Source organism: Neofelis nebulosa, chromosome 5 (genome assembly GCF_028018385.1).
Source record: "Neofelis nebulosa isolate mNeoNeb1 chromosome 5, mNeoNeb1.pri, whole genome shotgun sequence".
Classification (NCBI taxonomy): Eukaryota; Metazoa; Chordata; class Mammalia; order Carnivora; family Felidae; genus Neofelis; species Neofelis nebulosa.
In genome coordinates this window covers 30,028,498-30,049,267 of record NC_080786.1, presented here as the reverse complement: position 1 = coordinate 30,049,267, position 20,770 = coordinate 30,028,498, and the positions used below count along the sequence as shown (strand labels likewise).

Genomic DNA, 20,770 nt, shown 5'->3' with positions numbered 1-20,770 from the left:
TACATTGAGAGTGATTATTAAAAGATATGAATTTAGTGCCATTGTGTTACCTGTAGATTTGGTGTTTCTGGTGATGTTCTCTGATCCTTTGTAATCATTGTTGCTTTGGTTGTCTTCCCTTCCACTGAGAGAATCCCCGCCCCCTACACTCAGAGAATCCCCACTAAACTTTCTTGCAGCACTGGTTTAGTGGTCATAAACTCCTTTAGTTTCTCTTTGTCTGGGAAACTCTTTGTCTCTTTTATTCTGTATGAACAGCCTTGTTGCATAAAGAATTCTTGGCTGCATATTTTTCCCATTCAGCACACTGAATATTTCTTGCCACTCCTTTCTGGCCTTCGAAATTTCAGTGGACAGATCTGCTAATCTTATGTGTCTCCCCTTGTAGGTTAAGGACATTTTGTCCCCCGCTGCTTTCAAAATTCTCTCTTTATCTTTGTATTTTGCAAGTTTCACTATGATATGTAATGGTGTTAACCTGTTTTTGTTGATTTTGAGGGGAGTTCTTTGTGTCTCTTGGACTTGAATGCCTATTTCCACCCACAGATTTGGGAAGTTCTCAGCTATAATTTGTTCAAATAAACCTTCTTCCCCTTTTTCCCACTCTCCTTCTTCTGGAATTCCTATGATATAGGTTTGTTTCATTTCATAGAATCATTAAGTTCTCTAGGTTTCCCCTCATGATGTAATAATTTTTTCTCACTCTTTTTTCAGCTTCATGATTTTCTATAATTTTATCTTCTATATCACCTATTCTCTCCTCTGCTTCTTCAATCCTCATTGTCACTGTATTGCATCTCAGTTATAACGTTTTTAAATTCAGCCTGACTAGTTTTCAGGTCCTTGATCTCTACAGCAAAGGTTTCTCTGGTGTCTTCCATGCTTTTTTCAAGCCAAGCTAGTAGTCTTATGACTGTTCTAAATTCTTGTTCAGATATATTGCTTATATCTGTATTGAGCAAGTCCCTAGCTGTGATATCTTCTTGACCTTTCTTTTGGGGAGAACTCCTCTGCCTTGTCATTTTGGCTAAGTTTCTGTCTTCTGCGCATTTTAAAAGTTTGTTAGGCTTTCTGTACCTGAGAGGACTGCTATATTAAAAAAGGGTCCTATACACTCTCCAGGGGCTGGTACTTCAGGAAGTGTTTCTAGTGCATGTTGTGTGCAGTCTGCCGTTGCATCTTGGCTGCTCTTTCCCACTGGTCAGTCCTCTGCAGAGCTCCTCCTTGCTTGCAGTGGGGAGTGTTTGAACCTTTAACTAGGTGTGCTTTGATTTATTTGTTGAAGTAAGCCTGCCACACTGTCTCCCTCCAAATGTGGAGATCTTTCTGCCACCTGTGGTTGGTTTCCTGGGTGTTCAAAGTGATCTGGCCTCAATACAGCTGTTTTTGAGAAACAAGGAAAACCCAGGGTCCCCCTACTTCTCCATCTTAACTCCTCCCCAGTGATGGAAATGTTCTATACCATGACTGTTTGAGTGACAACACCCTAGCTGTGGCATTTTACTATAGCTTTGCAAGATGTTACCTTTGAAGGAATCTGGTTAAAATGATACACAGAATCTGTCTTATTTCTTACAATTATTTGTGTATCTACAATGATTTCAAAATAAAAAGTTTAATTTAAAAAAGTATATATCACAGCAAAGGGCTGAGAATATCAAGACTTTCTTGAAGAAAATAAAAAAAACATAGGTGAAGATGTAGAAATACATGACCTGAGGACTATCTTTGGAAAACAGTTTGGCTTAAAATCAAAGACATATTTCTTTTTTTTTAATGCTTATTTATTTATTTTGAGAGAGGGAGAGAGAGAGAAAGAGAGCATGAGCAAGGGAGGGGCAGAGACAGAGAGAGACAGAGAGAGACAGAGAGAGACAGAGACAGAGAAAATCCTGACATGAGACTTAATCTCACAAATTGTGAGATCATGACTTGAGCCAAAATCAAGAGTCAGATGCTTAACTGACTGAGCCACCCAGGCACCCTACATATTTGATTCTATACCTCAATACATCTACTTGATAAATATCTTGGAAAAATGTCTCCCAGGTGCATTAGGAAGCACATAAGGAACATTCATAGCAGCATTTGTAGTAGCAGAAAGAAACCTCTGTGTGTTTCCCAATGTTAATTTCTTTTTTTTACTAATGTATAATAGCAATGTGAGATGTTATCATTGTGAATTAAATGTATGATGGTGATGTGAGATGTTATCACTGTGAATCTAAAATTATTTTAAATTAAAAAAACCCTTTTATCTGGACACATTTTACTGAAAATGATTTAAAAACTGTATTTAAAAACTGTAAAAAGCATACAGTGGAATACTAAACAGCAATGAAAACAGAAGAACCATGGCTATATGCAGCAACAGATATATCTTAGGAACATAATGTTAAGAAAAATGCAAGTCATGGGGAGACAATACAGTTTGATACCTTATATAAAGTTCAAAGGATGCAAACAGAAGTATTGTTGAAGGACATATCCAAATGTGATAAAACCCAAAGAAAAACCAGAGTTCTGCAATTCTGCTTTGAGGAGGGAGGAAGGGAAAAGGGCACAGGGGAGGGAAACAACTAGAGATCTCAAAAGTACTGTAACTTTGAGGGCTTGGAGGTGCCAAGACAGGCCTGTGTTCCATCCACCCTCCCCTACTGCCTACCACCTTGTGTGCAGAGGACCAGGTGATCAGAGAAGGTATATGACTTGCCCAGGCTCACCTAAAAGATGGTACACTTCCTGTCACATCTCAACTGCTTTGTGTTGCCACTGACAATGTCCCCAGTAAAGGCTGAGAGGGTGCAGGAAGACAGTACCAGGTGGCAACTTGACCATGATTCCTCTGGAACCTTGGTGGAGGGACCACTCAGAGGTAGGAAGGGCTGCGGCATGGGAGCGTCTTCCAGAGCCTCCTTCAGCCCCATGCAGTCTCCTGAGAGAATGAGAACCCCAGAACGGAAGTACAGTGGGAGTTTGGAGGGTCCCCCTGAGCCTGATGCTGGGCACAGTGGAGTAGATATCCCAGAGTGCTGGCCTGCAATCCCTGAGGCTCCAAACCAAAGGTGACTGAGAAATAGAACAGCTGTTCTGATTTGCGTTCTAGACATGAGCTCAAACGTTCTACAACTATTTAGTAGGCTCTCAGCTAGATCCTTGAGATCCTATAGTGGAGCTTCAACAGCTGCTTTCATGGAACTCACTTTCTAGTTTTTAAACAAGCAATGAGAGAGGGGCTTTAGGTCAACAAACCAGGGAGACACCCCAGTCAAGCCCTGTAAGTCAGAAAGTGGGTAGCAAATGTTCCTTGGTAATACCTGGGGATTAAGATTGTTTCTCATTCTTTCTTTCTCTCTGTGCGCGCGCACGCGCGCGCGCACACACACACACACACACACACACACACATGGCCTGTTCCCAAATTAATGTTCTTTGAACCGCTGTAAGGAAGGAGGTGGTAGGAGAGTAGTAGGCAGCTTTGTGAAACCTGCATTAACCAGAATGCCTTACCATATGGCTGTCCTGAGAATGCTTCTAACACTTGGGATCCCTTGTTCTCACCCACTCACAACCTGTCCTTTGTGCCTCAGTGGGCCAGTGACATACAGGGGGTAATGGAAGGCCACCCTCCTGGCCTCTGGGAGCGCATTGTCCAGATACAACTAATTGCCAGGGCAAGCAGTAGTCTTGTCAGCCTGGTGGCCCAGGGTCAAGAACTCTAGAAGCACTGTCTAGAGTCGGCCACACTGATATTCCGGACGTCATTGCTCCTTCTCCCCCAGGGGACAACAGACTTAGGGTAAAATCCTCTGTAGGAGAGGTTGGCTTCAGAAAGGCACACCTTGGACTGGTCCTCTTCTCTTGCTGGCCAGGTCTGAGGTGACACCTATGACCCCACAGAGGCACCCAGAGGACCTAGAGAGGGGAGGGCAGGCTAGAGGGCCCACGGGGTGACAGTAGAGCCAGTCTACCCGCACATGGTCCACCACATAACCTGGCTCTCCCCCAACCTCCTTTCCTTTCTGTCTTCTCATAAGGCCGTGCATCTGCGGCGTCGCGGGAGGTGGAAGAAGGGACTGGCATCTAGGTTTTGAAAGACCAGAAACAAACGTCCCCTGACAATTTCTCAGTTTCTCCTGTCATTTTTCTGGATTCAAAGGAGGGGCAGAGTTAAGAGTGGGGAAGACAGACGTAGTGCAGCAAGGAGAGACGGCCCGATCCGGGGGTCCCCCGGAGGCCGGGCCAGGCGGTTCTCTCCCGCCAAGTGTGGGCTCGCGGTGGGCGGGCGGACGCCCCCAGCCCCGCAGCGCCGCGGGCCCCGCATGACATCAGAGGCTGGGGAGCGCGCAGAGCGCAGGCGCCGACCGAGGAGGGAGACGGGAGGGGGCCGCGGCGCGCGGCTCGAGAGAGCGCTCCTCCGCCCCGCACGCCGTCCCTGCGCCCCGCTCCGCCCGCGCCTCTCTGTCCGCGCCGCGCCTCGGGCGTCCAGAGCGCGCCCCTCGCACCGCAGCGAGCGCCGCCCGCAGCAGCCCAGCCCCAGCCTCCTCCTCCTCCTCCTCCTCCGCCGCCGCCGCCGCCGGACACGCAGCCGCAGGCCGGGGCCGGGACGCAGCTGGGGAGTCAGGGACGCGCGCAGCCAGCCCTTCCCCCTCCGGCTCCCGCACCGCCGGCCGCCTCCCCTCGCCCTCCTCCTCCCTCCCTGCTCCTTCGCTTCTCCTCCTCCTCCTGCACGGCCCGGCTGCCAGCACCATGTCCGCAGGGGGAGATTTTGGGAACCCACTGAGAAAATTCAAGTTGGTGTTCCTGGGGGAGCAGAGCGGTAAGTACCCCGCTTATTCTCTTGGCTTGGCGCCGCGCCGAGGCGACCCCTGCCGCCAAATCATCCGCCCCGTTAGGGCCCCGGCGCCGGCTCGGAAAGGCCCCTCCAACCCCGGGCGGAGGGGAGGGATGGGGATGTGGGGGTCGAGGCTGGCTCGGGCGGCGCCAGGCAGGGGAGGGGCCCGGGGTAGGGATGGAGGGGGCGCTGGGCCCCAGGTGGGAGTGAGGGTGGGAGGTGGGGTGCGGGGCGAGAGCTGCGGGGCCGGTGCGGCGCGGCGGGGGGCCGGAGGGCGGCGGCTCGCTCGGCGGCGCCGGCCGGGGCGTGAAAGCGCCGGGCTCGCCGGCTCGCTCGCACTGCGGCACCGGCTGCGGGCGACCGCGCAGGTGGAGGGGTGCCCGCGGGGGCCGGGGGAGGATTGGCGCCCCTCTTCGGAGAACGAGGCGGGGCCGGCGTCTGGTCGGAGGGCTTCCTGCGGACCCTGCCGGACCCATGTTTAATGACGGGCACGTCCGGGCCCTGGAGCAGAGGGCCGCTGGGGAAGGCCAACACCTGTCTCCTGTGGAAGGAGCGGGCGCAGGCTGTAGGGGAAACGGGCGCCTACCTCCCCTGGCCTGCGTCCGACTGGGCACGGAAGGTTCTAGACGCTGCCCTGTGCCAGCGTGCGTTAGTGTCTCTCGGGCTCAGGGTCTGGGCGAGGACAGCTAGGGTTCCCTGGTGCGAGGCCGATTTGGGGGATGGTACAGGGCGCCGCGCACCAAGAGGCGGCGAAGCCTGGCGCTGGGCAGAGAAAGGACCAGGCGACACGCCCTGCCTGGCTTCCCAGCACCCTTCCTGAGAGCGTTGTCGGCGGAGGAGGCTTCCCACCCCCACCTCCCAGCTCACCGCCAGTCTTGGGGGAGGGGAGGTCACCGTGGCAGCCGGCCAGGGGCGGGGTGGGGGGCGGGTTGGGGGAAGGAGACAAACGGCTTCCCTGCCGCCCAGCAGCCTCCCCAGGGAGAGCATCTCTGAAACCCGGGTTGGCCCCAGGGTGGGACGACCAGAGTGAAGAGTGTGGACCCCTCTGACACCTGTAGGAAGGAGTGGTTCTCAGTGCACCTCTCCAGAGGCCTCTCCCCTGGGGCTGCAGAGGCGCAGGCTGGGCCTTGCCCAGCTCACCTCAGGAAGAACGTGGTTGCTGGGGACAGCACCCCCAGCTCTTGTTTTGCAGACCAGTCCAGTTCACCTGGTTTGCTGCCTGTCTGTACAAGGAGCTGAGACACAGGCAACCTTAGGAGGACCTTGTGGGCTCAGGAAACAGTGCTACTGTGGTGTGTGTACATGTGGGTTGTGAAGGTCGCATGGCAGTCTCCTGTGTTGCTGCTGATTACCTGGGATGGATGGTTGAGAGAAGGATGTCAGACATGGTCAGACCCTAACACGGGGGTGCATCCTGGGGCCAAGCAGGGCATTTCAGAACAAGATCAACTGAGCCAGCCAGTCCTGTGTCCTGGACTCTGAGTTTCTGATTTTAATAGAGTCCAGTTTCAGAGCTCACTTTTCCCATGCTTGCAGGGATTTCAGGGGTCTTCACATCCCAGTGCTTATCTTACCTAGCCTGGAGCCCTGGGAGAGAACTCTGAAGGGTTCAGGCATCCTGGGAGTTGAATTCCTACGTGGTTTGCCTTGAGCAGAGTTTGAGGCCTCTCTGAGCCTCAGTTTCTGCCTCTCTGAAATGGTTGCTTGAGGGCACTTCTCTTCCTCCTCCGTGTTTCCCCTGTGCCTTTCAAAGGGCCTGGACCCTGGTAGGTTCTCAAGAAACATTTGTTTATCCCAAGTCTGAACTTGCTTCAGTAAAGGACCAGGGCTTTGATGAGACTGTCTCTTGTGAGTTTGAGTGAAAACTCTGGACTCACTCAGAATCTCTTATGGGTTGAGGTCCCTGAGGAGCCTTGCAAACCCCCTTTGTTCCTAAATCACAGAAATGAGAGTTTAGGGCCTTAGAGATAGAGCCCCCACCTTGCATGTGTAGATTAGAACTCTGAGCCCAGGGGTGGGGAGGGCTTGGAGAGAGAGAGAGCCCCCATCGGTGTGTTGCTAGCACTTCTGGGGCTAGAAACCACATTTTCTGTTCCCAATCATTAAATGTTGGGAATCAAGATGACCTTGAATTGGGGAAACAAGGAATTGGGGAGCCTTCCAGAGTTGAGGTGAGGATTGCCATTCTCTGACCAGACTTGTGGCTGGGTTAGGTGACCTGGGAGGAATGCTGGGCTGTTTGGTTGGGGGCAGGGTTTGTGGGCCCTGGGAACACAGTCATTAGAGACAAAAGACTGCCATCAGTGAGTTTGGCTATTGGCTACTCTGGTTCCTTCTGGCTGGGATCCCTAGGGCCCTGAGAAGCCCTGAGTAAATCATTAGTGGGTTGTGTACCTTGTATTCTGCATGGCTTTTGGGACCCCCCAAGTTAGGTGGGGATCATATGCATCCCTGAGCCTGATGGGATGGCGGGGGGGATTGCCTTCATAGCCGTTGCTTCTGTCTGGCCTGCACACAGTTTTGTGTGTGTTGATCCTTTGTGCCACTGCAGTCTCTGCAGTGCAAGGAGCCCCTGAGGTCTGGCCCTCCTGCCACCCTGGCTCTCCCTCTCTATGTGACCTCGGAGGGCCCTCACCTTCTATACCTGGGACACTTGGGCCAGCTGAGCTTGACAGAGCCTTCTAGAGGAGCATGCATGGGTCTTCCTATATGAGCTGACTCCCTTGGATAGAGGCCAGGGGAAAGGGCTGGAGGGATGTGGCCTTCCCTTGTTTCCTGTGCCTGGTATAGTGGTGGCATCTCCCTAGACCAGTAGATGAGGACAGCTAGATTCCAAAAAGGAGTACCCAACCTGGAGCCCAGTGATGAGAAGAACACCCTGAAATAGATAATCCCAAGAGGGCATAAAGCCTTCAAAGATACCAGGACCTGGTTTGAGTGGGAAGACCTTAAGGAACCACTCTAGAGAGAACACCTCAGCCCAGGAGAGAGCCCACTTCCTGGCAGCAGAATGATGCTGTCCCCTGGACCATGGACTACAGGCTTGCTGTCTGTGTCAATCTGGCAGGGCATGGGGTTGTGGAAAGGGTGCTGTGGATCTAGAATGAGTAGATTCTTTGCAGTAGGAAGGCTGTGCAATGCTGCTGGTGTTCAGATGGCTCTCTCTGGGCCTTTTGGCCATGCCCTTGTGCTGATGGCAGTGGCAGGGGATGGTGTGGAGGGCGAGGCACACTAATCTCAACTGCGACTCTTGGTGACATCCAGAGAAGAGAGGCATGAGCAGGTGTCTTAGGAAAGAGAGGGGGCCTGGGGGACACATGCCTTCCTCCTAAGTTCAGACGGTATTCTGTGGGGGTTTAGGCTTCCTAAACCAAGTGCATCTGGGTGTGTGGTGGGGACTAGGGATGTGGGATATGCCTGTTGGGTGTTCTGGCCTCTTCTGATCTCCCTTCCCTTTGACTCCTCCTGCCAAAGCAGGAAGATTGAGGGACCCCACAAGTTGGGTCTGTGTTCCCAGGCTGAGGCCAGCAGGACAACTTCTCTCTCTGACCTGCCTTCTCCTTGTCCTTTCCCTGGAAGTTGTGCTCTGGAGGTGCCATCACAGTGAGCATGATGGGAATGGCATTCTCAGAGTATACAACACAGTGACTGTGCACACAGCTTTGGCCATTTAGTCATTTGTTCACTCATCCCTGTCCCCACCCCCACCCATCACTCTCTCCTTTCCTCCTTCCATCATCCATTTATTTATTTAGTCAGGCCTTTGAGTGTATCCCTGCCTCCCGGAACTTATGGTTCACTGGGGACTTCAGACGTTTGTGGATATAATTACAGTAAAGGTCTGTGCAAGTGAAGACAAGAGAACAGCTGCTATGGAAGCACACAGCACGGCGTCCCACCCACCTTTGTCGGCAGGTGTCAGAGATGGCTTCTAAGGCTTCAGAGGAGGAGATGCTTCTATAGGCAACTGGCTGGTGCTCCTTTGGTGGGCTGAGTACAGGGAGTAGGTCTTGCAAGGGGCCCACCCTCTCAAGGGAGCTTTGTCTGTTCTCCCTGCTGTGGAGAAGAAGTGTGTGGGGGTGGGGAGCAAGAGGATGAGGGTGTCTGGCTTGCCAGTGCTGAGGAGGGGCTATCCCCGACTGTCATCCCATTCCTCTGGATTAAGGAGTCTTCAGTGCCCCTCCACTGCCTGGAGGGCTCCCCCTGCCCCTCCCAAGGCCTGGCTCAGCCTGACCCCTGCCCTCCCACCACACACCACCCATAACCACATAGGGCGCCCTTTGTTGGCCTGGGGATTGTATCTGAAGCCCATCCCGATGTCTCCTTTCCAACACCTCCCAGATCCCCTCCCTCTGCTGTGCCCAGCCCACCTGGGCGCTCACCATGGAGTAGCTTTGGTTTCTTTCTGAGCATTTTTAAAAAAACTATCACATGTTGCCCCATGACCTGTCTGTTGTCTCAGTTATTCTGGATTTTTAAATGTTTATTAGCTTTTTAAGAAACAAAACCCCTAACTGAATTTTAAGCCCCTCAAACGTGAATTTAAGCACCTGAGAGGACTAGATCTTAGTTCCTTTCCCCTTCTCCCCATCTGCAGGAGACTTTTGCTCATTAAATATCTGGATTTAAAAATGATGAGATTATCCTCACTGTTTGATATTTACTGATGGTCCATCAGTAGATTAAAAGTGAGGGGAGTCAAGGCAGTTTGAAGCAAGATTCTTCATCCTGACACCTGCTGCTTTCTCAAGCTAGGAGATTTTTACCAGAAACACTTAAAAATCTTTCACATTGGGTTGAAGCCTTTAGCCTTGGTTGTGCCCAACCCATAGTACATCTCACAGAAGGTGAAATTCTCAAGGGACTCTCATCCTCACCACTTTCTCTAAAGAAATATGAGAAAGCAGTAAGGCCACCAGAGGTGGGAAGGAAGGGATATGCCCAAATGGGATGCTGCCAGAGCTCACTGCGAGATTGGGCATAAGTCCAGTTGCTCTGGTCCTCAGTTTCTGGGTCTTGTTTTTGGTCCTCCCACTTTTTTCCTTCCTTTCCTCAGTGTCTGGAATGATAGCGGGGTACCTTGGATGTGGGCCCAGAATGTTGGCTTTATTTGTTTAAAAAGGTGTGCATGAGATGAGAAAATCAGATGAGACACCATGATGAGAATTAACCTGTACTTGGTAGAAGACAAACGTGGCACCCTCCATGCTAAGGGTCAGAGACAAGAGAACTAACCAGAAGAGAGAAATGAGACCGTTAGATTATGTTCTGGCTATGCAGATGTAATAGTACCGTCTTTTTTGTGATCCTATTATCATTTGCAGCCCCCAAATTATAATGAATCCCACTAAAATACAACAAAATAATCTCATTGTCCTTTTTTACTTATAACATCCATAAACTCAGCCAATGAATATTTAACTTGGTAGGTGTTACCTTGACCTCGCAAACTCCTTGGGGGCACATCTGAGGGTGGTACCATCTGTGTCCCATCCAGGCTGTGAAGTCTCTCTGTCCTTTGCACTCTGTGTCTTCCGCTGTTGCTAAATGAATGAACCATTGAATGTGCAGTGCTGCCTGATCTTAATGTAATGACTTAAAGAAATTATTGGGCAGAACCATTGATCAAGGTGAGAAAAGATTAGGGTAAAAAGGAAAATCCATAGACATCAGAGGTGAACTGCTAGAAAAACTGTGCTGGGCATTTTCTCAACTGTCCACTATCATCCTTTTCCATTTCTCAGCACAGAGAAGAGAAGATGGGGGAGGTTGCCAGGGAGAAGTATCAGACTCACGTTGAGATGGGCAGCTTTGTTAGAGCCAAAAAGACAGGCCCCAGGAAATGGGGCCCCAGGCAAGGCCTGAGGGCACTGAGGCATAGGCCAGTCTCTGCTGCTTGGGACTCAGAAGGAGAGGAGAAAGTTTCATAATACCTGTAAACTCCTAGGGGTTCTTTATTGTATATTAGGGCTTGAAATTTCCCCCTTTCATTTTTATTTTCATAACTTTTGTCCTAAACTAAGTGGGATCTTGTTTTAAAAGTAAACGTTCACTGCTATGACTACTTTGTCATTTTAGTGAAGTGATTTATTTTTAGTAGAAAAACAGATTTATTCTGGTCTCTTGGTAACAAGACCAGTGGGAGCCCAGGTGACTCAATCACGTGTCCTGGGCCAGGCACCACCTGTTCCCAGGTGGGGACCTACCCAAGGGACAGGGCAGGGTCCAGGAAAAAACAGATGATATCCTGCTCCTGAGGGCAGAAAAAAGCCTTAAAAGCAAAGGTTACTTCCAGGAAATGCATTAGAACACTGGCCACCTGATGCCCCATAGTTGCTGTGGGTAGTGGGCCAGGGAAGAAGGAAGACTTCAGTTGTGTGCGTTCTGTGATAGAAATCACAGCTTTCTTCCAAGAGCTGGATGGACAGTTGGGGAAAGGGCATGATGCCTTAGTGGGATTTCCCCCAGAGAAAGGGACTTCCAGCATTAGGTTAACCAGCTCACCCAGCTTCCCCTGTGGCTGGAGATGAGGTGTGAGGGCAGGTCACAGAGGCTGGCCATGAGCTGGGGCTTTATTCTGAGGGAAGTGGGGAGCTGGTGGAGGATCCTCAGCTGGGGAATGGCTCAGTCACATCTACACCTAGGAAGGATTCTTTATTCTAAGGGTTTGGAGAGGATGATGGGAAATGGAGCTAACCTTCCTGGGTTTCCGTGTTCTTCCTCCAGTTAACCTCAGATGGCATTTAAGAATACACTCTATGCCCTAGGCTCCACACAGGGCACTTTTCTTTCCGGCATCCTGTGATAGATGTGAAGTTCTCCCTGTTTTGCATGTCAGGAGACAGGGGTTCAGGGAGAGCCGGTCATGGCCACAGACTTACTGCTAGTGTGAACCCAATCTTTGAACCCATTGTCCATGAACCCAGGTCACTATGAGAAGCACATAGTGATCTGTTAGACCTCATGCCTCAAAGGCAGGCTCAGGCCCTGTTGTGGGGAAAAGAGGACAGAACACTGAGGCCTTATAGACAAGAGGTCTGCCATAAATGTCTCCTCGGGAATCATGTGCCAAGCTGTTTGCTGAGGAATGGATCACAACATGGGGGTGGGTGGGAGGAGGTCTTTGATTCCCTTAGGCTGGTGACAGGGCACTGGGGCCCTGAGCAGAGAGGAGGGCAGGGGGATATCTCTAAGAAGCAAGCAGTCTCTCCAATGTGATTGAGCTGGATTGCATATCAGACACTGCATTCTTACATAGAATGAACTGCTTATTTGGGGTGGTTTGAAGGGAGTTGGTTGGAAAGGATGTGGGGCAGTTAAAGCCTTCCCAAGTCAGTCCTGCACACCATGGACAAGATGTCATCTGGGTTCTAGCTGAGAACTAAATCCTAGGAAGGGAAGAACCAATCAAACTAAGTGGCTGGTTCCCACCTGCTCTGGGGTAACCCTTCTCCTGGCCTCATCCTCCCTTCAGGCCTGGAGATATCAGGGCCTGGAGACCCTGATTCTGTTTGGGGTCAACCACCAGCAGCCTCTGTGGTTGGATAAGCCCACAGTGTTCTCTGGCTTTCTCAATATATCCTCGGAAGCTGCTGGATGGATGACCACTCAGGCTGATGGAGCTCTAACTCTGGTCCTGTAATTCACAGCTAGCTCAGGGTATGATGCCAAGCCAGTAACACTCTCAGCCTGGAGATTGCACTGCTGGCTAGAGAGGTCAGAGGAACTGCAGAGATGAAGGCATGTAATCAGGGCCTCTGCTAATTATATCCCCCCCAAACTCCTCTGGACAGCCCCAGTGCAGAGTCCTCTCCAGTCTGCTACCTCTTTTTCTGGGAGGCATTCTTGGCCCTCTTCCCTGGTGTGCCCCCAGGGCACTGTGGCTCCTCTCTTCTGACGGTGTGTTTGACTCAGGTTGCCAGGCAATCGGGATGGGGCTATCCTGCCCTCCCTGCTGGCGGGCAGTTATTCCATACCGAGAACCTTTGGTGAGGACAGCAGAACAGGTGACAGCTCCCAGGTACCCCTACTCCAGGATACTTCTTTCTGCAGCCAGGTGGGTGTGTGGTAAGCAGAGAGGGCTGGGAAAGGGCTGGCATCACCAGACCAGCCCCAGCTCCTGCTCCAGCACCATCACTTACTGGTGCTCCTAAGCCCTGCACTTCTGCCCCAGCCCCACTTCTCACTCTCTGGGTGGAGCTGGGATATAACAGGACCACCCTGTGCTCATTTTTCTCATCAGACAGCAGGGCAATCCTTACCTTGTTGAGGTTGCATGAAGATCTAATACATCAGTACATGGCACACGGTGAATGCTCAAGTGACAGGTAATTTTGTTAATGAAACAGTGACAGCAATCCCCCCTTTTATAGATGAATGAGAGAGAAGTAGGGTGGAGGTTTTGAGAATCACCCATTGGTCCTCTTGTGTAGTGAGCTGCATAGCCTACATCCTTGTGATCTGATGAGTGGAGCTGTGTACCCATTTTATAAATGAAGAAAGTGTGTCTCAGAGAAGGAAAGGCTTTAGCACAGATTGCAGGACCCAGAACGGTTACTGCTAACTGGGAGGAGCTCCCAGGCCTCTGACTCCCTGGTTGGCATTTTTCCACTGCCCGTCCCAGCAGAATTAGGACAGATTCACCTAGCCTTGCTCTTCTGGGCCCCCACAGCTGCTCCCAGGAAGAGCACCTCATCTTCACGGCTCTGTAACTTCCCCAAGGACGAGGAGTGCAGCCTGGGTAGACCACAGGGGCTGAGGCTTTGCCATGTTGTGATTAGAACAGTGCTTGGTGAGGTAGGCAGGTGATAAATCTTAGCCAGTGTTAATGTGACTGTTAAAGCACACAAGCAAGGCTGTGGGTGTGGTCTGCTGGGGGAGTCGGGGAAGGCTTCCCAGAGGAGGTTTTGCATAGTGAGAGGGAATTCATAGGCACACAAGGGAGGCATCTTGAGCGGAGGGCCCAACTATGCCAAGGTTGGGGGCTGGGAGGGGCTTGGAGCTTCTGGGGGAATTGGGTGTAGTTCAAGGTGACTGGACTCTGGCGTAGGTGTGGGAGGTGAGGTCGTGAGCATAGTTAGAAAAAATCATTGAACCTGGAGAAGTAGGCAGGTTCAGGCCTCAGAGAATCTTGCTTCTACACACAGGGTCTGTGTCTTCCCTGCAGGCAGTGGGGACCCCCGGGTGGTTTTGACCAAGGAGGGACATGCTCATGGATTAGAAGACAAAGATGAATATGGCCCGATTGGAGGCAAGAGATGCAGGCAGCCTGAGCCAGGCCATGCAGGGAACAGTCAGAGAATGGAACACAGAGGAGGGTTTGTGAGCCTGAGCTTCCAGCTCTGAGATTTAGACCTCTGGGTACATAGATTTTATTGGTTCTTTCTCTATGTGGTGAAAACTTTGGGGCAATGAAGGGTTGTAGGGGAGGGGCTCCTGTCCTTCTCTACAAGGCCACACCGTACTCAGATGTACCCAAACTGGCCTCCTTGAACTCCTCTGTCCTTCCTGCCTCCACAATGCCCTGGGTTCCCTGACTGCTTCTGTCCGCCAAAGGGGTGCTCCAGGGCTGCTGGCTGCCCTTCCAGACTCTTCCCCTCTGCCACCTGCTCAGGTTGGTTATTAGATAACTGTACCCCTAGCCTCCTGGTCTTTGGGTATGTGAACTTGCCTGCCTCTCTGGTCATTGGGTGTGTGAGCTCCCCTGGTCCTTTGTGCAGCCTCTTATCACTCCTTCCCTTTCTGGGTTCCTCTTCCAACAGATGCTTGATCCACTGTCTTTGCTTTCTCCCATGGATTCCCTTGCTCTTCTCTGATGAATTCTAGCTCCCCAATAAGCTTAGGGGCCTGTGAAAACTTGAGGGAGGGCAGCATTATATAAGGGAGAGCCCCTCTCCCTGACTTGGAGACAGAAACCCAACCTCAAGTGGCTGCACAAAAAGTGAATGGCAAGAGCCAGGGAGCCAGAGTAGAGGCAGGGGACTGCCATCCTGAACCCAGCCCTAGACCAGAGAGGGCAGCCTGTTCAGGTCAGTTGATGCAGTCCCCCGCCCGTGGGTCAGCTCATGGTCTGTTCTCAAGGACTGAAACCTCACCCTGCAAAGCCCTGGTGACCCCTGCTCCCTGTCCCTCCTGTCTTCTGCCCAGGCAGTGCCCATGCACGTTACTAAGCACCCAGCTGGGTATTCCTTTGTCAGTGTGGCTAGTGAGTGAAGAATATCCTAATTGTCAGTAATCAAGCACATTTTAGTCACTGCCCATGGCCCCTCTGAGCAGTGCCAGATTAATCGTCTGAGGTCACAGTGGGTAAGAAGACCCATCCCCTTGCTTGGTGCTCAGCAGAGGTGTCACCCTTGCCTGGAGTTGCTGGCCTGGAGAAAAATAGACCCCGAAGCTGGCCACAAGCAGCTCAATGCAGCTTTGACCATTTGAACCCCTTCTGGTTCCTCCATTGCCCCTACCCCTGGGGCAGAGGCAGGACCAAGAGACCCATCCCTGGTTCAGGACTGAAGAGCTGTGATGGTGGCCTCCACACGAGAGACAGGTCCCACTGAGGATTGTGTGCTACTTCGGAAAGACGTGGAGAAAACGTTCTGTTCTGACCCTGTTGATGAGCAGGGAGTAAACACTGTGCAGAAGAGATTAAGTGAAGCATTTAGAACAAGTGTTTCTTGTTTCCCCATCCAGTGAAGGGAGAGGGCTAGGAGAACAGAATGGGGAAGGGAGAGCCATGGAAGCGCTGAGACGGGGAAGGGACGTGCTCTCACCAGACACAGATGGACCTAGGTGTGCCAGTCACAGGGCTTGTGGGCCAGCACTGGTGCCTTGGGAAAACCAGGGTGGTTTGCAGCTCTGGGCAGCAGTGCCGTGCATCCCAGGTTCTGTCCAAATAGAATGAAGGGCTTGAGGTTCCCGTGGAGGCACTGGTGTGTGCTGGGTACAGGAGTGAGGGGACCCATTCTGTGTTCGGGTCGAGGACAAGGTGAGGAACCAGGGCTGTGGCTGCTGCTGTGAGGAGGGTTGAGGACCTCCAGCCAGGTAGAGCCAGAGTGGAGAGAAGGGCTCTTACCTTGTCCTGGGGGATGAGAGAGGATGTTCAGCAGCACCAGTGCTCCAGTGCTGGGCTTCAAGGAGCAGACGCAGTTTTATTCCTCCCTCCCAGAGTCAGGTTGGCTCTGCCCCACTGGGACCCTGCAGTTCCCAGCTCGGGCGGCTGTGAGTAGGGTCAAGTCTTGGGACCAGGAGATCTTTGTTTAGTTCTGCTCTTCTCTGAGTAGAGAGCACCTCTGAGAAGGTTTCTTTTTAGGGAGAAAAAAGACTCCTCCCAAATTAGTCAATTTTTATGATTGAATACCTGTAGCGCCAGGATCCAGTTAAGTCTCCCCTCCCTTCCTCCACATCCAGCCAAAGCACTGCGGCTGCTGCCCAGATCGGAAGATAATACAGTCCTGAAAAAGTGCCCAGCTAACCTCCCACCTTGGTTCTCTCGCATTTATGTCAGAAGAGGGCAGAGCCCAGCTCTCTCCTGCCTCCATCATGCAGCAGAAGGGCCACTTAGCCAGCGTTCTGGTCTGGAGAGCTCGTCCATCCACCTCAGCTTGGGGAGGGCTGGATGTGATGTGCAAGAACTGTGCAGAGCAGTGTGCAAATGCACGATGTAGTCGACACAACAGGGGCCCGGCCTTTGCCCCCATCCCCCCCAGCCTCTGTCCCAGGCCAGCTTTTAGCTTCTGCCTTGAGGCAGAGAGACCCATGAGATTCTGCTGCAGGCGACCAAGCCACCTCACCACTATAGGAGAGGAAGCAGAGACTGAAGAGTAGAGGTGGTGTCTCTTAGGAATGTGTAAATGTGAGTATGGCAGATGCGACCTCAGGTGATGCCGAATGAGTCATGCCCTTGCATAGCACTCCCCTTGAATGCACATGGAAACTGAGGCTTGCCTCTGGCCAGTATGGTATGGCAGAGGTGATGGGTGTCCCTCCCATGGTTATTTCTGCAGAAGACCCCTCTTGCTGGCCTTGAAGACATGAGCCGCCATGTGTGAGAGACCCTGTGAGGGGTCATGTGGCAGAGAACTATGGTTGGCCTCTAGGAAATAAAAGTGGCCTCTGGCTGGCAGCCCCACCAAACTGGAACAAGCCACAAGGAACTATATTTTGTCAACAATCACAGGAGCTTGGAAGAGGATGCCAAGCCCCAGAAGGAAGTGTAGCCTTGCTGATACCATGATTACAACCTTGTGAGTCCCTGAGCAGAGGACCCAGCTAAACCATGCCCAGACTCCTGCCCACAGAAACTGTGAGATAATCAGTGTGTGTTACTTTAAGCCACTAAGGTTGTGGTGTTTATTACACAACAACCAATAACTAATACAGATGGGGTGAAGATTTTCCAGGGAGGAGACACCTTAGCGATGCCTTTGTTTTGCAGACAAGGAGTTAGAGCATTTAGGAAGGGGCCAGGACCTGCCCCAGGTTAAGCAGCTGGCTGAGGCCACCCAAAGCAGATAGATATGAGGGAGGCCCCTGGGAGTGGGGTCCTGTTTCCTGCTCTGCTCTTGCTCCTTCTTCATGCGGCCTTGAACAAGCCCTCCTGCTCCCTGGGCCCCCAGTTTTCCTGTCACATGCTGCATCACGTCACATGTCAGGACTGGATCAGACTTTTATCTAGCTGCTTTTTTGCCATGACTTGGTATTTTGTATTTTGCGGCCACTCAGATCTGTATTCCTTCTAGAACCCAGGCTTTTGTGCCTTAGTGCAGTTTACTCTGTGCTGCTCCTTGGCACTTCCTGTGTTGTATGTTTCTACACTCTTGGCACTTCCTGTGTTGTATGGGACTTTAGGAGGCTGGATCTCCTTGTCTTGAGCACACTTTGGAAAGCCTTATGGGCTCAGAGAAACCTCTGAAGTGGAGATCTGACTGTGAACCAGGAGATATCCTGTCTGACCATGACCCTGGTGCTGTATGATTCTGGGCAGGTAGCCCCTCTTCTCTGACCTCACATCTCCTCATCTCTGTGAGGGACTTGGGAAAGATTAAATCTAGAATCCTTGATGACTCATGCCACTTCTGGTGCAGCTTTTGAGAGGGCTTCTTAGGGAACCAGAGCTTGTGGGATGGGGACTGGGTGAGCCTAGCTACCATCTCCTTGTCCTGGTCCCCAGGCGTCCAAGTCCAGAGGGCAGACCTCAGTATTGACTCAGGTCCTGCTGTTCCCTCCCTCCAGCCTGGCCCTCTGGCCACCCCAGTGCCTGGCCAGCAGTTGTCCCTGATTCACAAGGGCTGGAGACACAGTGCACCTCTCTTCCTGCTGGGTGGTCCTGTGCCCACTCCCAGGCCTAGGGTCCTGGAGATTTAGAAGCCTTCTCTACCTCCATAACAATGATCCCCATCTCTCAACTTCACCAGGAAGGCCATCCCCGCTCCCCAAGTGAATTGTGAGCAGGTGACCTTGAGTCACCTCCTGAGAGTAGGAGGAGGCTTCTTTCTTTTGACGGAAGGGGGTGTCTGCATGTCCAGTCTTCCGTCTACAGCTGGCTCTAGAGGTGCAGGGGCTGGGATTGTGCCCGGTTGCCCCCTTGTCAAAGCAACAAGGCGAGCAGCAGTGGGCAGGCTGTGTGAGAGTATACACAGGAGAGGAGAAGAAGCCACGGCCAATGGGAGTGCCAAGAACAGTTCCCTATGCTCATGGAGACCTCAGAGACCACACCTGTGGATGTCCAGCCCAGGGGCTTCTCAAGGGGGCTGGAGATCCAGGAAAGTTCCCTGCCTACATTAGCCTGCACTCTGAACTGCCACCTTCCATCTGCCTAAGCAAGGTTGCTCTCTTGGCCAGACCATAGCAGTGCCATCATGGATGGGTGCTGGGGGTCCATTGTCACAGGATCACTTTGATTAGTCCTCAGCTGACAACCTGTGAAACACACGCCATGCCTCTCAACACTGCCTGCCCGTTCTCACTATCCCACCCTTCTCTCCCTGTTAGTGAGGCTTTTACCACCAACACCAGCAATATGCTTCAGGAAGAAAGGATAAACATGAGCATGTATACTACTTTGCCAAACTCCATGCTGTGGATGGGCCAAGAGTTCCTATCAGTTAAATAAACTACCAAATTGCATTAACACCAGTCTTGTCAAAAAATCAGCTGCTGGTGGGAATTTAGCATGTGCTCTCTCCTTCTCTCAAACAAACATACATATCCTTACTATGAATTCATTTTTCATAGCACCTGTGCTGCTGCTCGGGCATGTGGACATGACTGGCCTGTGTAGGGTCTGAATGGAGTTAGGCTGAGTTTCAGGCTGTTCTGCCTGCCCCACCCTGGCTCTCCAGGGAAGCCATGCCAGAGGGTAACTGTGTGTGCTGTGTGGGGGCTGTAGCTGGCACTCAAAGCTAGCAGGTACTGGTGCTGCCGTTGGGACCTGGAGGGGAGACCCTGCACCTTTTTGAAGCTGATAGGAGTGTTTGAGATGCATCAGTGAGGCAGAGAAGGTCCTGACAGCAGGTGCACTAGTTGTGGTCGGGATCATCTCTGCAGTCCACGCAAGCTGTGTGGTCAGGTCTCAGGTGGTTGTCAAGAGGTCCTTCAGATGCTGTCTTGACAAGGTTCTTAGTTTCACAGCAAAGTCACCAGGGGGATTGGAGAGTTCCCACACACACTGCAGGATTGACCATGCTGGATTGACCATGGCACCTGCTGGATGGACCATGTGTGTGTGTGTCTCTGTGTATGTATTTGCATGCATCTTGGTGCATGTGCACATGTGGCGGTTACACATGGGCTCTGACCACTGAGCTGATTTGTCCAGGATTGCTCAGCCTCCTGGCCCATGGTTAGAAGGGTTCACAGCAGCTTCCCAGCTAGGTTCTGGTTCTGTAGAAGACTAAGTTGATGCCAAATACACTTACATTCTGGTTTCTTAGGAAAGCATCATGTGGATCAGAATGTTTAATAAATCAGAACAAGCCATTTTCTGAATGTGCCAGGAATCTGAGAGTCATGGATGTGTGTGTGTGTGTGCATAATTTTTAAAAAATCACCATATTTTTTTCTTTAACTTTTTATTTTGACATAATTTTAGGCCTTTAGGAAAGTTGCAAGAATAGTACAAAGTCTTCCGATGTGTGCCTTTCACCCAGAATGTTAACTTTTTACTGCTCTCGTAGAATTCATAATATGAGAGACGAGGGTAGGCATTTCTGCCCACGTTATACATATGAGGAAGCTAAGCCTCAGAGAGGATAGTAACTAACCCAAGCAAATAAGTGACAGAGCCAGGATTAAAATCCAGATCTCTCAGATTTTTAAGTGCATGTATGCATGAGTGTGCAGGTGTCCTCCTCTGCCCAAAGAACTTTCTTCCTTGTGTTGTGGGTCTGCTAGCAGTGAATTGTTTTGGCATTTGATTCCTTTTTTTCACCTTCATTTTTATTTTTATTTATTTATTTTTAAATATTTCTAAATGTTTGTTTTGAGAGAGGGAGAGAGAAAGAGCACATGTACATAAGCGGGAGAAGGGCAGAGAGAGAGGAAGACAAAGAATCCCAAGCAGATTCCAAGCTGTCAGTGCAGAGCCCAGTGAGGGGCTCAATCTCACCAACTATGAGATCATGAACTAAACTGAAATCAAGAGTTGGAAATTTAACTGACTGAACCACTCAGGCGTCCCTCACCTTCTTTTTTAAAAGACTTTTGCTAGGTATAGAATTCTGTGTTGACAACATTTTTCTTTTAGTACTTCAAAAATGTCACTTCATTTTCTTACAGTTTGCATGTTTCTGGCAAGGTAACAAAAATTTTTTTCTTCCATGTTTTGTTAGGTCTTTGATACAACATACTGTTGTTATTTTTGTTTACAAAGCCAATGATCTTTTAAAGATGTTTTTCCAAGATGATATTTTTAAGCCCCAACATGGGGCTTGAACATACAAC

At 51.1% G+C, this 20,770-nt stretch overlaps 1 protein-coding gene across 1 annotated transcript in view; it reads left to right on the top strand.

The window, feature by feature from the left end:
• The first annotated feature begins 4,631 nt into the window (after positions 1 to 4,631).
• The window catches only part of RAB6B (RAB6B, member RAS oncogene family), a 61,973-nt gene continuing 45,834 nt past the window's right edge, over positions 4,632 to 20,770 (top strand). Inside the window, exon 1 of the mRNA XM_058729941.1 lies at positions 4,632 to 4,819. Coding sequence (XP_058585924.1) covers positions 4,750 to 4,819 — 70 coding nt within the window. The 5' untranslated portion in view covers positions 4,632 to 4,749. The remainder of the gene's footprint in view (positions 4,820 to 20,770) is intronic.